This window comes from Chiloscyllium plagiosum, unplaced genomic scaffold (assembly GCF_037043375.1).
Source record: "Chiloscyllium plagiosum isolate Xiang-an unplaced genomic scaffold, Cpla_swu_hap1 HiC_scaffold_7, whole genome shotgun sequence".
In the NCBI taxonomy this organism is placed as follows: Eukaryota; Metazoa; Chordata; class Chondrichthyes; order Orectolobiformes; family Hemiscylliidae; genus Chiloscyllium; species Chiloscyllium plagiosum.
In genome coordinates this window covers 63,371,921-63,389,339 of record NW_028270145.1, presented here as the reverse complement: position 1 = coordinate 63,389,339, position 17,419 = coordinate 63,371,921, and the positions used below count along the sequence as shown (strand labels likewise).

Below are 17,419 nucleotides of genomic sequence, written 5' to 3'. Positions count from 1 at the left end.
ACAGGCAATAACTGCTGGCCAGCCAGTATCCCGCAAGTGAATAAAGTAAAAAAAAGGAAAACTGTTTGCTGCTATGCTGTCTGAGTTTTGGCAACAGAATCCATTTCTGTGAATTTATATGCATAACTGCTCATTGATGTACATTGAAAGTATTTTTTCCCAGCAATGGAATCATATACCCAATCCAGTTAAATCAGCTTTAAATTATTTCCTTTGCAATACAATTTTCTGTACCTGCATCTACAACTGATATGATGTCTATGCTCTCCTTCAGATCTTTAGTGAATGTGGTGTCCCAGATCAGGGAATTGAGTAATGAATCTTGGGGCAGTATACTTATGAGTGGTCACATTTGAGGAGTTAGCCAATTTAAAATACTGACCTGTTATTAGGTTAAAAATCACACAACACCAGGTTATAGTCCAACAGGTTTAATTGGAAGCACACTAGCTTTTGGAGCACCGCTCCTTCATATGTAGTTGATAACCTGGTGTTGTGTGATTTTTAACTTTGTACACCCCAGTCCAACACCGGCATCTCCAAATCATGACCTGTTATTGATTTTGTTTAAAATTCAAATACTTGCTTTTCAAAACCACAGGACCTAACCTTAGCAATTGCTACATGATACCTTTGTAAAAGCTTTGTGATAATGTTTACTGATCTCTGATATACCATTTTAATCATCCCATCAACATTTGTAAATGCACTCATTGTAATAGCATTCATTAAATTTGTTGCAGATGCAGAAAAGAGGAAACATTTTCCCATTGCATTTTTATTGGGGACTTACAGAAAATGATACATTACATACATATTAATATTGTTCCAAACTTTAATCTTTTTGGCTATGCTTTTTGTAATAGATTGAATGGAAAGGATTTCTGTAGATGTTAAAGTTTAAGTGATCAAGAATAGATTATGTTTATTGTTGTGCTGAATTAACATTCATTACTTTCCATATGTTCTTGATTTACAGGTACATGGCACCAGAAGTTATTAATGACTCTATTAATAAGAGTGATTTTGACTCATTCAAGTACATTGATATATATGCTTTGGGTCTGATCTATTGGGAAATAGCACACAGATGCTGTGCTGGAGGTAATCAATTTTAAGGTTTGAAAACTGCAAGGTAAATATAAATAGGTAACCACAGCACAGATTTTACTAGGGGCTTTCAAGCCCTGTCACCAGGCTGAAATGCGATTCAAAACCTGCGGGATGTAGGTTGACAACCATGCTTTAATGATCTTCTTCAGGGGAGCCAATTAACAACCAAAAGGTGGCTTGCCATTAATGAAGGACAATGGGCAAGGTCTCTGTAGAGGTACAATGATAGAAAAGACTTTGTTCAACTTGAAAGGGTGCAGAAAAGATTTACAACGATGTTGACAGATTTGAGGGTTTGAGGTCTAGGGAAAGGCTAGATAGGCTGAGACTAGTTTCCCTGGAACATCAGCAGCTGAGAGGTAACCTTTATAGAGGTTTATAAAATCACGAGGAGCATGGATAGGGTGAATAGCCAAGGTCTTTTTTCCCAGAGTAGGGGAGTCCAAAATTAGAGGGCATAGGTTTCAGGAGATAGGGGAAAGACTTAAAAGGGACCTAAGAGGTAACTTTTTTACACAGCGAGTGGTGCGTGTATGGAATGAGCTGCCAGAGGAAGTGGTGGAGGCTGGTACAATTACAACATTTAAAAGACATCTGGATGGGTATATGAATAGGAAGTGTTTAGAGCGATATGGGCCAAATGCTGGCAAATTGGACTAGATTAATTTAGGCTATCTTGTCGGCATGGACGAGTTGTTCCAAAGTATCTGTTTTTGTGCTGTACAACTCAATGAACCTGAAATCACCAAAAAGCTAGAATGGAAGGCAAGTAAGGACGTGCTGTCTCTCCAACATTTTAAAATGTAACGTCAGTGTTTTTTGCAGCCAGGCTGCCATTGTGATGTGGAGGAGCTCCTCCTCATTGTGGTCCCCCAGCTCTTGCAGTGTTCAGCTGAGCATGAAAGACATCCAAGCTCTTTTTGAACAGAGCGGTGAGGAGAGAGGGGGAGACTGGCAAGGGTGCTGGGAAGTTTTTATGTGGGTGAGATCTAAACCCGAGACGCTACACTGTAGACCCTCTCTCCCACCCACCTCCTCTAACTTTACTAAGAGTCTGTAAACTCAGTAAGTTTTCAGGTTTTCTCATTTTTTTTTCCTTTTCGTCTTTTCCTTGTTCAGTCCTGTGTGGGCTTTCAGATTAGTGGGGTATGGCTGATAGGGCAGTTGCATGTTCCTCCTGTAGAATGTGGCAGTTGAGAAACACGATACAGGTCTCTGCCGACTACATCTGCGGGACGTGCACCCAACTCTAGCTCCTCGAAAACCGAGTTAGGGAACTGGAGCTGGAGCTGGATGAACTACGGATCATGCGGGAGGCTGAGGGAGAAATTGAGAGGATGTACAGGGAGTTGGTCACTCCTCAGACACGGGATAAGGACAGCTGGGTTACAATAAGGGAGAAGAAAGGGAACCAACTGATAGAGCACGGATCCCCTGTGGCTGTTCCCCTCAAAAATAAGAGTAAATTAGATTCCCTACAGTGTGGAAACAGGCCCTTTGGCCCAACCAGTCCACACCGATCTTCCTGGCGCTGTGGCTCAGAAGGGAAGGGGGGAGAATAGGAAAACGCTAGTGGTAGGGGAAACAATCATTAGACGGACTGACAGGAGATTTTGTGGTCAGGAATGGGACTCCCAGAAGGTATGTTGCCTCCCCGGTGCCAGGGTCTGGGCTGTCACCGATCGGGTTTACAAATTCTGAAGGGGGAGGGTGAGCAGCCAGAAATTGTGGTACATATTGGCACCAATGATATAGCCAGGAAAGGGATTGAGGATCTGAAAAGTGACTACAGAGAGTTAGGTTGGAAGCTGAAGAGCAGGACGAGTAGATTAGTGATCTCAGGTTTGCTACCAGTGGAACGAGACAGTGAGGTGAGGAATAGTCAGCGAGTGCAGCTTAACACATGGCTGTGAGGCTGGTGCAGGAGGGAGGGCTTCTGATACTTAGACCATTGGGATGCGTTTTGGGGAGGGTAAGACCTGTACAAGAAGGACAGGTTGCACCTGAACTGGAGGGGCACAAATGTCCTGGGTGGGAGATTTGTTCATGTGATTCAGGAAGGTTTAAACTAGTTTGGCGGGGGGGTGGCAACCAGAGCTACATATCTGAGGGGGGGGGAGTTGTTGTAGATGGGGCAGTGACAGGATGTAGTGAATCTATCAGGAAGGGTTTTCACGTGGTGAAACAAAGGGATCGGTTAAGGTGTGTCTGCTTTAACGCAAGGAGTGTTAGAAATAAACGTGATGAACTTAGAGTTTGGATCAGTACTTGGGGCTATGATGTTGTGGCCATAACAGAGGCGTGGGTTTCACAGGGACAAGAATGGTTGCTAGATATTCCAGGGTTTAGAATGTTTAAAAAGAACACGGAGGGTGGAAAAGGAGGAGGGGGTATAGCATTCCTAATCAGAGAGTGCATCATAGCTACAGAAACAAAGGTTGTTGAAGGAGGTTTGTCTACTGAGTCATTACAGGTGGAAGTTAGGAACAGCAAGGGAGTAGCCACCTCATTGGGGGTTTTCTACAGACTCCCTAATAGCAGTCGGGAGATTGAAGAACTCATAGGCTGGCAGATTTTGGAAAAATGCAGATGTGGCAGGGTTGTTATTATGGGTGACTCAAACTTTCCCAATATTGACTGGAACCTCCTTAGTGCAGCTGGTCTGGATGGAGACACTTTTGTCAGGTGTGTCCAGGAGGGGTTCCTTACTCAGTATGTGGACAGCCGACGAGGGGAGAGGCCATTTTGGGTTTGGTGCTCGGCAATGAGCCAGGACAGGTGTCAGATCTCGTGGTGGGACAGCACTTTGGTGACAGTGATCACAACTGCCTCACATTTACCATAGCCTTGGAGAGGGAAAGGAGCAGTTACTGAGGGAAGATATTTAATTGGGGAAAAGAAAATTATGACGCTATCAGACAGGAGTTGGGAAGTACAGATTGGGAGCAATTGTTCCACAGAAAGGGCACAACAGACATGTGGAGACTGTTTAAGGAGCAATTGTTGTGAGTGATGCATAAATTTGTTCCTCTGAGACAGGCAAAAAGGGGTAAGATAAAGGAGCCTTGGATGACAAGAGGGGAGGAGCTTCTCATGAAAAGGAAGAAAGCAGCATACGTAAGGTGGAGGAAGCAAGGATCTAGCACAGCTTTAGAGGATTACAGGCTTACTAGAAAGGAGCTCAGAAATGGACTGAGGAGAGCCAGGAGGGCTTGGCAGGAAGTAATAGTGAGAACCCAAAGGCTTTTTACTCATATGTGAGGTATACAAGCTAATGAGAGGCTTGGATAGAGTCAATAGCCAGAGACTTTTCCCCAGGGCAGGGTTGGCTGGCACGAGGAGTCATAGTTTTAAGATACTAGGAAAAGGTATAGAGGAGACGTTAGAGGTACATTCTTTACGCAGAGAATTGTGAATGCATGGAATGCATTGCCAGCTGTGGTGTTGGAAGCAGAGTCATTAGGGACTTTTCAGCGACTGCTGGACATGCACATGGACAGCCATGAATTGAGGGGTGCGTAGGTTAGGTTATTTTATTTTAGATTAGGAATAATCATCGGCACAATATTGTGGGCCGAAGGGCCTGTTCTGTGCTCTATCTTTCTATGTTCTGTGTTCTTAGCTGGGTACTGGTTCCATTTGCCCACTCACCCCCATCTTCACCCAAGGTCTGCGGCAAGAACAGGCCCTCTCCATCAGGGTGAACCTGAAAATGACCTAGTGTGACATTGAACAGAGGAACTGATGTGCGTGCCAGCAGCATTGTTTTTAATGTCAGCCAATTTTGGATTTCAGCCCTGACTAGGGGATGTGTAGGAAAATGTAGGCAGTGAATTTAATTGTGAACTATATTCATTTAGGACTTTGCTGTAAAATGTTGATTATCTCTTTGTGGGACTGGAAGCACAGGAACATTGAGCTTGAGAATGTGTGCCATGTGGTAAAGTATGCTGAGTGTTGAGCCAGTCCCAGCATACTGAATATTTCTGGAGTTGTTGCAGAGTCTGTCCATTCTGTGCTGTGCTGGTTTTGTTTACCATTGGAATATGGTGGCTTTGAGATTTTGCATAGTGCTGGAGTTTGTGCACAGGGATCACTGAAGATTCAATAACATACGACCTGACAGTGAAGGCTTTTGATAAGTACATTGATGTTATCGCTGTCAATCAGGACATCAGCATTTGCTGGTTTATTCCCAGTGGTTTGTCAGTCTTCACCTGAGAATGCCTGTTGTAGCCTCTTTACCTTATTTCATGTGCGCAGCTTTTCCTGCTATTTCATTGGTTTGCTGCATTGTTCTCCTGTCCCTGATTGGATTCAGAGCATGATTGCCATTGTTGCTATCTCGTGTTTTAGCATTTTGCATCAGTGCTGGGCATAGCAGGGTGACTTTTCTCTAAGGAAGGTTTTTTCAGTTTTACAGCTGCTGTCATATTGTAGTTGTGCTTAGAGCTGTATATGAGGCTAGCGTGGTAATGAAAGCTGTTTATGAATTATGTACATTATAAACCGCAGCACAGTGAGATCGCCACTTGGCTATTTGGAGTAAGCCATTTGCTTACATGATATCACATGATCTGATTCACGTCCTGTGATCTCATCATTGTCTTATTGACAGCTGCCAGCTTAAAATTCATAGACAGATAGATTCATTGAGCAAAAACTGGGGATTGCATTACAGGAACCGAGGGACAGGGATTGGTGGTGATGATTTGGAAGTACAATAGTGATTATGGCAGTATCTTGAAGAGAGTTAGAAGGAAATGATGGTGGTGACCAGTGAAGCAATGGTGATATTATTGATGTCATGCCCGGTAGTTGTATGTTTTCCTACTGGAGATGATTAGCTGGCACTAGTTCAAACCTGGATGTTGTCATGTGACAGATGAGCTCATATACAAATGCATCCATCATTTGTTATATTGTAGATAATTATGATTGTAGATTTTAATGATTCAAAGTAGTTTTTTAAAATTGTGATATGTTTGGATAAATCTACTGATATGAATATTTTAATAGTATATTTTTAAGAAAAGCATCACTTATATGCAGTACAAAAATGATTAATGCATAGGCCTATAATTTTAAATAGGATCGCACGATGAGTATCACTTGCCTTATTACAATCTTGTTCCTTCGGATCCTTCCATAGAAGATATGAGAACAGTAGTTTGTGAACAAAACCTGAGACCAACAATTCCAAATCAATGGCAAAACTTTCAGGTATGACTTATGTGGATTGTTAGTTAATTTTTGTAATTATAAGACCATAAGACCATAAGACATAGGAGTGGAAGTAAGACCATTCGGCCCATCGAGTCCACTCCACCATTCAATCATGGCTGATGCGCATTTCAGCTCCACTTACCAGCGTTCTCCCCGTAGCCCTTAATTCCTCTAGACAACAAGAATCTATCAATCTCGGCCTTGAAGACATTTAGCGTCCCGGCTTCCACTGCACTCCGTGGCAATGAATTCCACAGGCCCACCACTCTCTGGCTGAAGAAATGTCTCCGCATTTCTGTTCTGAAATGACCCCCTCTAATTCTAAGGCTGTGTCCACGGGTCCTAGTCTCCTCGTTTAACTGAAACAATTTCCTAGCATCCACCTTTTCCAAGCCATGTATTATTTTGTACGTCTCTATTAAGTCTCCCCTTAATCTTCTAAACTCCAACGAATACAATCCCAGTATCCTCAGCCGTTCCTCATATGTTAGACCTGTCATTCCAGGGATCATCCGTGTGAATCTCCGCTGGACACGTTCCAGTGCCAGTATGTCCTTCCTGAGGTGTGGGGACCAAAACTGGACACAGTACTCCAAATGGGGCCTAACCAGAGCTTTATAAAGTCTTAGTAGTACATCTCTGCTTTTATATTCCAACCCTCTTGAGATAAGAGACAACATTGCATTCGCTTTCTTAATCACGGACTCAACCTGCATGTTTACCTTTAGAGAATCCTCGACTAGCACTCCCAGATCCCTTTGTGCTTTGGCTTTATTAATTTTCTCACCATTTAGAAAGTAGTCTATGCTTTTATTCTTTTTGCCAAAGTGCAAGACCTCGCACTTGCTCACGTTAAATTCCATCAGCCATTTCCTGGACCACTCTCCCAACCTGTCTAGATCCTTCTGTAGCCTCCCCACTCCCTCAGTACTACCTGCCTGTCCACCTAACTTCGTATCATCGGCAAACTTCGCTAGAATGCCCCCGGTTCCCTCATCCAAATCATTAATATATAATGCGAACAGCTGTGGCCCCAGCACCGAACCCTGCGGGACACCGCTCGTCACCGGCTGCCATTCTGAAAAAGAACCTTTTATCCCAACTCTCTGCCTTCTGTTAGACAGCCAATCCTCAATCCATCCCAGCAGCTCACCTCGAACACCATGGGCCCTCACCTTGCTCAGCAGCCTCCCGTGTGGCACCTTATCAAAGGCCTTTTGAAAGTCTAGATAGACCACATCCACTGGGTTTCCCTGGTCTAACCTACTTGTTACCTCTTCAAAAAATTCCAACAGGTTTGTCAGGCATGACCTCCCTTTACTAAATCCATGTTGACTTGTTCTAATCAGACTCTGTTCTTCCAAGAATTTAGAAACCTCATCCTTAATGATGGATTCTAGAATTTTACCAACAACCGAGGTTAAGCTGATTGGCCTATAATTTTCCATCTTTTGCCTTGATCCTTTCTTGAACAAGGGGGTTACAACAGCCATCTTCCAATCATCCGGGACCTTTCCTGACTCCAGTGACTCTTGAAAGATCTCAACCAATGCCTCTGCTATTTCCTCAGCCACCTCTCTCAAAACTCTAGGGTGTATCCCATCGGGGCCAGGAGATTTATCAATTTTAAGACTTTTTAACTTTTCTAGCACTATCTCTTTCGTAATGGCAACCATAATCAACTCAGCCCCATGACACCCTTTAATTTTTGGGATATTACTCATGTCTTCCACTGTGAAGACTGACGCAAAGTACTTGTTAAGTTCTCCTGCTATTTCCTTATCTCCCATCACTAGGCTTCCTGCATCAGTTTGAAGTGGCCCAATGTCTACTTTTGCCTGTCGTTTGTTTCTTATGTACTGAAAGAAACTTTTACTATTATTTCTAATATTACTGGCTAGCCTACCTTCATATTTGATCCTCTCCTTTCTTATTACACTCTTTGTTATCCTCTGTTTGCTTTTGTATCCTTCCCAATCTTCTGATTTCCCACTGTTCTTAGCCACTTTATAGGATCTCTCTTTTTCTTTAATACATTTCCTGACTTCCTTTGTCAGCCAAGGTTGTCTAATCCCTCCCTGGTTAATCTTTCTTTTCTTGGGAATGAACCTCTGTACAGTGTCCTCAATTATACCTACAAACTCCTGCCATTTTTGCTCTACTGTCTTCCCGGTTAGCCTCTGCTTCCAGTCTATTTTAGTCAGTTCCTCTCTCATGCCCTCATAATTACCTTTATTCAACTGTAACACCATTACATCCGATTTTGCCTTCTCCCTTTCAAACTCCAGACTGAACTCTATCATATTATGGTCGCTACTTCCTAAGGGTTCCCTTACTTTAAGATCTTTTATAGAGTCTGGTTCATTGCAAAGCACTAGGTCCAGAATAGCCTGCTCTCTTGTGGGCTCCATGACAAGCTGTTCCAAAAAGCCATCCTGTAAGCATTCCATGAATTCCCTTTCTTTAGATCCACTAACAACATTATTTACCCAGTCCACTTGCATATTGAAGTCTCCCATGATTAATGTAACCTTGCCTTTCTGACATGCCTTCTCTATTTCCCGGTACATGTTGCTTCCCTGGTCCTGACCACTGTTAGGAGGTCTATACACAACTCCAATTATGTTTTTTTTGCCTTTGTGGTTCCTCAATTCCACCCACACAGACTCCACATCATCCGACGCTATGTCATTCAATACCATAGATTTAATTTTGTTCTTAACTAACAAGGTGTTTTAAAAAATTCTCAAGGTCAGGTTCGTAGGAGAGTAGTCTGACACAGAACAAACGACCAAGAGGCGAGTCTGCTAGAATATGAGCATTTTATTTCCCGCAGCGTCGCCACAACCAGGTCTCATACTTACAACGGGTCTGGCTTATACTCACTCTACATGTTACCAGAACTGGGAGCCGTCAGTTCTCGTAGAGCGGTTGCCAACAACCCACGCTCGGCGGTTAGACGTAACCCCGGAGCAGACTCACCGAACTGGAGACTTTTCCAGCTGATATACTCTTTTCCAGATATAAACATTCATGTGAACAGCAGAGCAAGGCTAAAAAACACATTCCATTCTGGTTACATACAGATAAGAAGATTCACACGGGGAGGTGTGTAATAAGATTCACATGGGACTAAGCAACACCTCCATTCCGGTTAGATTCACACATGTATTGGGACATAATTTTTAACCGTTTCACCACATTCCACTGCTTGGCCCAATACATGTGTTACATTATGATTCACACATGTATTGGGACATAATTTTACACCACATTCCACTGCTTGGCCCAATACATGTGTTACATTATGCTTAATTCAGTTCAATTCGTTTCAGTTAATTTCAGTTCAGTCAATTCAGTGTAGTTCAATTCAGCTCAGTTCAGGTCTGTTCACTTCAATTCAATTGTGTTCAATTCAGTTCCGTCCATTTCAATTCAATTTAGCTCAGTTCCATTTTGTTCCGTTCAATTTGATTCACTTCAGTTCCACTCAGTTCAGTTCAGTTCAATCCCATTCAATTCTGTTAACTCCGCTTCAGCTTTTTGGACATGCCCACATCCTCCGCTGTACCCCAGGCAAGGGGTTCTTCGGCAGGACTGGGATCCTCTCAAGGGTGGACAGCAGCGACCCTGGGGTTCCTCCGGTCGCCCCCCACCATTTCTCAAACAAACTGCCACGTCATGCCACGGTCCATGCCATCCCGGGACGGTCGGGACCTCCACAGTTTGTTCTTCTGGTTTCTTAGTCTTTTTCCAAAACATTGTTCTGTATCAAAATCTCTCCTCAATTGCGATTGACCCTGCTCGTAGCGCCAAATGTTTTAAAAAATTCTCAAGGTCAGGTTCGTAGGAGAGTAGTCTGACACAGAACAAACGACCAAGAGGCGAGTCTGCTAGAATATGAGCATTTTATTCCCCGCAGCGTCGCCACAACCAGGTCTCATACTTACAACGGGTCTGGCTTATACTCACTCTACATGTTACCGGAACTGGGAGCCGTCAGTTCTCGTAGAGCGGTTGCCAACAACCCACGCTCGGCGGTTAAACGTAACCCCGGAGCAGACTCACCGAACTGGAGACTTTTCCAGCTGATATACTCTTTTCCAGATATAAACATTCATGTGAACAGCAGAGCAAGGCTAAAAAACACATTCCATTCTGGTTACATACAGATAAGAAGATTCACACGGGGAGGTGTGTAATAAGATTCACACGGGACTAAGCAACACCTCCATTCCGGTTAGATTCACACATGTATTGGGACATAATTTTTAACCGTTTCACCACATTCCACTGCTTGGCCCAATACATGTGTTCCATTATGATTCACACATGTATTGGGACATAATTTTACACCACACAAGGCAACCCCACCCCCTCTGCCCACCTCTCTGTCTTTTCGATAAGTTGAAAAACCATGGAGGTTTAACTGCCAGTCCTGACCCCCCTGTAACCAAGTCTCTGTGATGCCTACTACATCATAATCATTCACTATTATCTGTGCCATTAGTTCATCGGCTTTGTTATGAATGCTACGAGCATTCAGGTAAAGTGCCTTAATGCTAACTTCCTTATCATTAGAGATGTTGGAAGTCAATGTTGGAAGTAATTATCAATGTTCATAATTTTTAGCAAATTTCATTCCAAATGGTGAACAACATATTAGTTTTACAAAGTCAGTTGTCAGTTTGCATTTATTACCACCAATGTAATAACATCAACATATTTTCCCAAAAGCGTAATGAAATTTGTGAAAGTTTAATTAGAAGTTTGTAGTTAAGGCACACACTAAAACTAAAAGGCACTTATGTAATTGCCTGCTAAAAGTCTGATTTTCCTCAAACAAGAACTATTACACTGCTATCTACTTAATAAGGGAGGTTTAGATATTTTCTAATTAACTGCAGTACAGGACACTGGTTAGGCCACTTTTGGAATACTGCATGCAATTCAGCTATAGGCAGGATGTTGTGAAACTTGAAATATTTCACAGAAGATTTACAAGGATGTTGCCAAGGTTGGAGGGCTTGAGCAATAAGGACAGGCTGAATAGGCTGAGGCTATTTTTCCTGGAGTGTCGTAGGCTGAGGGTGACCTTATAGACTTTATAAAATCATGAGGGGCATGGATAGGGTAAGTAGACAAGGTCCTTTTCCCACCGTACGGAAGTCCAAAACTATAGGGCATAGGTTTAGGGTGAGTGGAGGAAGAGTTAAAAGGGACCTAACGGGCGACATTTTCATGCAGAGGGTTGTGCGTGTATGGAATGAGCTGCCAGAGGAAGTGGTGGAGCCTGGTACAATTACAACATTGAAAAGGCATCTGGATGGGTATATGAATAGAAAGGGTTTAGAGGGATATCGGACAAATGCTGTCAAATGGGATTAGATTAATTTAGGGTATCTGGTAGACATAGACGAGTTGAACCAAAGGATCTGTTTCCATGCTGTACACCTCTATGAATATAAGACTCTATAACTGTTCAGATATGTTGTTATTTACCTCTGGAGCAGGTGGGATTGAACCTTGACCTTTTGGTTCAAAGTAGGGACACTACTACCGTGTCACACAAGCCCCCAGTCAGCAAAGTATATCCTAAATTATCAATCTTGTTAGTAATTAAGTAGACTCAACCTCACAAGCATATCGTATTCCAAAAATTTCTTCTTGATGTGCAGCATAATAGTTTTAAAACGTTTCTCTGTAACATATTATAAACATTAATTTAACCCATCAAAAAAGCAAACTTGCCTTTCTTCTACCATTGTACAAGTCCAAAAGTTCAGCAAGTGGAATGATGAGTTGCATAGAGGCATTCATTAACACTGGCCTGAAATTAATGTAATCTGAGTGAAACTGTCCACAGGCAATCACTTACTGTATCAGAGGCTTTAATGTGCAATTTGTTAGTATTATCATAGACTTGTGATCTCAAATCAAAGCCCTCTTAAAAAAGTGTTGCTGAACTCATTCAACCCAATATTATTGGTGATCAATAGTATGTTAATTGTATTCTTAACCTGAAGGTGAAGGATGTTAATTATATACCTTGAGCACTATAATTGTCCCCTCTTTCTCTCTCCCTCCCTACTTCTCTTTCACCTTTGAAGGCTTGCATTGCCCTAAATGGTCTTTGCAAATAAATTCTTCAGTTAGAGACACATGTGATTTACAGGTTAATAGATGTGTGTGGGTGCTGAATGACTAGCAGCGTTTAGACTTTCAGGCTGAATGCATGGATGAATAATCTTCTTTATTTACACTCACGAAAGAAGTTGACCACAGACTCCTGAGCCCAAAAATGGGTAGTACATTGCAGTCAATTTCTTAGGCACCACCATCATCTTCCCTACGTATGTCCTGTCCCACCAGTAGGACAGACTCAGTAGAGGTGGCAGCACAGCAGTATACTGCTGGGGGCAATTCTCCAGGGAGTCCTTGACATTGACTCTGGACCCTATGACATCTCATGAAATCAGATCATACATGGGCAAGGAAACTTCCTGCTGATTACAACCTATCAGCCCATGTCAGCTGATGAATTAGCACTCATTGATGATGAACAGCACTTGGAAGAAACTTCCAGGGTGCCAAGGTCACACAGTTCACTCTAGGTGGAGAACTTCAGTGTCCATTAGCAAGTGGCTTGGTCAAGCTGGTCAAGTCCTAATGGATGTAGCTGCTTGACTGGATCTGCAGCAGGTGGTGAGGGAAGCAACAAGAGGGAAAACATACTTGACCTCATCCTCATCAGTCTGCACATGTATCTGTCCATGACAGTATCGGTAGGATATGCCGTTGCACAGTCCTGGAGACTTGAAGTTCTGCAGATCTATAGGCAGGAGAGGTGCCCTGATAGCAGAATCCTCTCTTAGGTCAAACATCTCCAGCATCGAAACATTAGCTGCGGTCAGTCAGCTGTGTCGGCCAGGCCACATCATCTGCTTGTCTGTCACAAGAGTCCCAAAATACATTGTTTGTCATGGCATGCAGTTATTGGGAGGGCAGGGGGCATGTTTCAAGGACATCTTCAGAGCCAGCTTGAGAAAATACATTATTGACGCAAGGGAGTTTCTAACCTTGACCACCCAAAAATGGTGGGAACATTGCAAGTTTCATTGTCAACATCTCTGACAAGCCCAGAAGGATGCTAAATACAAAACAATTGATGTACCATATAAAAACCTGAGCATTTCAGCCATCCACTTCAGCAAACACCATTTGTCCCACCCATGAGAGCTTGGAGATGCAGCTTTGGACAGTTTAGGCATGAAAAATGTGTTGCTAGAAAAGCGCAGCAGGTCAGGCAGCATCCAAGGAGCAGGAGAATCAACATTTCGGGCATAAACCCTTCTTCAGGAAGAAGGGCTTATGCCCGAAACATTGATTCTCCTGGTCCTTGGATGCTGCCTGACCTGCTGTGCTTTTCCAGCAACACATTTTTCAGCTCTGATCTCCAGCATCTGCAGTCCTCACTTTCTCACAGTTTAGGCACCTCAAGATCTGCAATAACAGAATGAGAGAAAGTTATCCTTAATCCCAAGGGGCTATCAAAGACAAAGGCAGTTGATGAAATTTGAATTTTGTATAAATCTGGATTTAAAAACTAGCTTCATGGTGACCATGTCACCATTAGCAATGGAACATTAAAACCCATCTGGTTCATTAATGCAAAACTTACCTGGTCTGGCCTACATGTGATTCCAAACCCACAAAAATATGTTGTCACTTAACTGATCTTCCTTATTACTTGCTCAGCAATAACCTGCTCACTGTCACTCATTTTGGGTTCCACCAAGCCTACTTATTTCCTGGCCTCATAACACCCTTGATCTGAACATATCTGGATGAGCTGGTCTCCAGACCTAAGGTGAGAGTGACTGCCCTTGACATCAAGATAGCAATTGACTGATTATGGCATCATGGAATATGAACAAAATTGGAACTAATATGAATCGGGGGCAAACTCTTGTCTGGTGGAGTCACACCTGGCATGTAGGAAGATGATGTCGGAGGAGCAGGCAAGTCAATGTTTTGGGTTAGGAACCTTCATCAAGACTGTGGAGGGGGAAGGGAGCTTAGAAATAAATGAGGGAGTGGGGCTGGAGAAAAGGTAGGTGGGGTGGTGATAGGTTGATGCAGATAGGGGGTTCTTGTAATTAGCTGAAAATGTGTTGCTGGAAAAGCGCAGCAGGTCAGGCAGCATCCAAGGAACAGGAGAATCGATGTTTCGGGCATAAGCCCTTCTTCATTCCTGAAGAAGGGCTTATGCCTGAAACGTCAATTCTCCTGTTCCTTGGATGCTGCCTGACCTGCTGCGCTTTTCCAGCAACACATTTTCAGCTCTGATCTCCAGATTCTACAGTCCTTACTTTCTCCTCGAAGGTTCTTGTAATTAGTCAATGGGAAGGGTGGAGTGGATAGGTTAGAAGGAAGATGGACAGGTACATCAAGTTAAGGAGGAGAGGGAGGACTGGACATGGGATGAGGTTGGGGGCAATCAATTTCAAAATCTCCCCAACCCCAGTCTCATCCCATGTTCAGCCCTCCATCTCCTCCCCTTCTCCTTGACCTGACATACCTGTCCATCTTCCATCTTACCTTCTGCTCTAGCACTCCTATTGACCAATAACAATAAACCCCTGTCTGCATCTACCTATCACCATCTCATCTACCTTTCTCCCAGCCCCACCACCCCTATTTATTTCTGAGCTCCCTTCCCCCTCCCCAATGCTGATGAAGGGTCCTGACCCGAAACGTCAACTTGCCTACTCTTCCGATGCTGTCTGACCTGCTGTGTTTTTCTAGCTATATATTTTATTGACTCTGACTTGCAGCATCTGCAGTCCTTACTATCTTCGCATAGGAAATTGGTTGTGGTTGTTGGAGGTTAGTCATCTCAGCTCCCGGGCATCTCTGTAGGAGTTCTTCAGGGGAGTGAGCTAAGCCCAACCATCTTCAGCTGCTTCATCAGTGACTTTCGGTCTATTATAAGGTCAGAAGTGGGGATGTTTGCTGTTGATTACACAATATTCAGCACCTCAGATATTAAAGTAACCATTGTCCAAGTGCAGCAAGACCTGAACAATAAGAACATAATATCTAGGAGAGGTGTGGACTGTTCAGTTCCTTGAGTTTGCTCCGCCATTTGACACAATCTCATCTCATCTTCAACTCCACTTTCCTGCCTGCTGTCTATAACCCTTAACCCACTTGAACTAATTAGTGACAAGTGACATTCACACTCCATAAATATTAGCCAATGATGATCTCTAAAAAGACAGAATCTAGCCGTATCTTCTTGATGTTCAATGGCATTACCATCTTTGAATTCTCTACATTCAAAATCCTAGTGTTACCATTGACCAGAACTTAACAGGGTTAACCATATAAGTACTGGGCTCCAAGGGCAGGTAAGAGGCCAGGAATTCTATGCTGAGTGCTCACCTCCTTTCTTCCCAGTACCTATCCACCACTTACAAGGCACTATTCAAGAATGTGATGTAATACTGTCTACTTGCCTGGATAAGTGTGTATCCAACAGCACTCTGTATCATTCTGGTACCTTCAGCGCCGGTCTGAAGTAGTAGCATGGTGTACTATCTCCAAGACTACGACAGCAACTCACAAAGGCTGCTTTAGCAGCACCTCCAAATCCAGAGCCTCTCTAGAAGAACAAAAGCAGCAGATGCACGGGCACCTCACCACTTGCAAGTTCCTCCAAAATTACACACGACCCTGACAGGAACTGTATCAGGTTCCTCCATTGTCACTCGATCAAAATGCTGGAACACCCCCCTTAACAGCACATTAATGTCCCTACACCCCGAGGACTTTGCAAAGACATCTCAATTCTACCTTCTTCTAGACATTTAGGTATGGCTAATAAATGAGTAATGTCCACCTCCTAAGAATGAATAAAAACTGTCTAAAAACTAAATCCTGTTCTGCTTTTCCTTCCTCACTGAGCTGGAAACATACTCAAAGAACTTTTACTCATACGGATTTCAGGAGTTCTACGTACAACTCACAGCCTTTGCCTTTTACAGTGCTGCTATCCAATTTTATTAGTAGGAAAATTGAAGATCTCTTGATCACTTTCTGTCATTTCTATAAATGTAGCCCTCTATCTTCTTTTAGTTTATAGCCTGTACGATAGATTCTTAGCCCCAAACCCAGAAGGAATTGCTGATCATGAGTTACTCAGTTGGCTATAGCATTGGCTACAAATTGCCCAGATATAATTTTCAAGCTGGATGCTATTAAAGTTTCTTAAGAAAAAAGTAGTTTTTGCAATGTACACAGTTCATTTAATCAATTACACATTGATAACAATCCATGATAGCCTGGGAAATGTAGTCAATAGCCATCAGTTAACTTTGGCATTTGCTTCATAAAATTCTCCTGAATTCTTAGGAATTCATCTTGAGATGGTTTGATAACAAAAAGGATATTTATTTGACAATTATTGAAGAGAGTACTGAATATCAGCTTTCGTCATAAAATGCTGTAGGGACTTGACTTTGTAGGGTGAATAAGATCTGTATTTACTTGATTATACTTTTTTATATTTTAATCAAAAAATATTAGTGCTCCAAACTCAGGAAATGTAAACAATACTCCAAAAGATTGTACTGAAACTGAAGTTTAGAGCTATTGGTGATTGCATTGCATGTTATAATACCAACAATCGTGGTGCATGCAAGAAATTAAAGCAAACAAATGTGGAATTTTGTTTTTTTTTAAAAGGCACTACAGATGATGGGTAAAATCATGCAGGAATGTTGGAATGCCAATGCAGCTGCACGACTAACAGCACTTCGCATCAAGAAAACACTCTCCAAATTAAAAGTGGAGGAGTAGGGAGTGTCCATTTATCATTGTGATACCTTGCAACTGCCAATTTCTGAAACTTCATTGTTGAGATGTTGCTACTGCACATATACTGAGACCCACATACTGTTGGTATCCATATTTACAAAGATGCAAGAGTTGACAAATTTGAATGAATAATGAATAATAATCGCATACCTCTCTCAGCAATCTCAGATGTATCCTATCTCGGCCTAGCGAGTTGAGT

General features: G+C 42.7%; 1 protein-coding gene across 1 annotated transcript in view; it reads left to right on the top strand.

The window, feature by feature from the left end:
• Positions 1 to 17,202, top strand: part of LOC122551926 (activin receptor type-1B-like) — a 55,296-nt gene extending 38,094 nt beyond the window's left edge. The window contains exons 6-8 of the mRNA XM_087988565.1: positions 980 to 1,104; positions 6,206 to 6,336; positions 17,089 to 17,202. Of these exons, the coding sequence (XP_087844691.1) occupies positions 980 to 1,104; positions 6,206 to 6,336; positions 17,089 to 17,202 (370 nt within the window). The remainder of the gene's footprint in view (positions 1 to 979; positions 1,105 to 6,205; positions 6,337 to 17,088) is intronic.
• Positions 17,203 to 17,419: the final 217 nt, after the last annotated feature.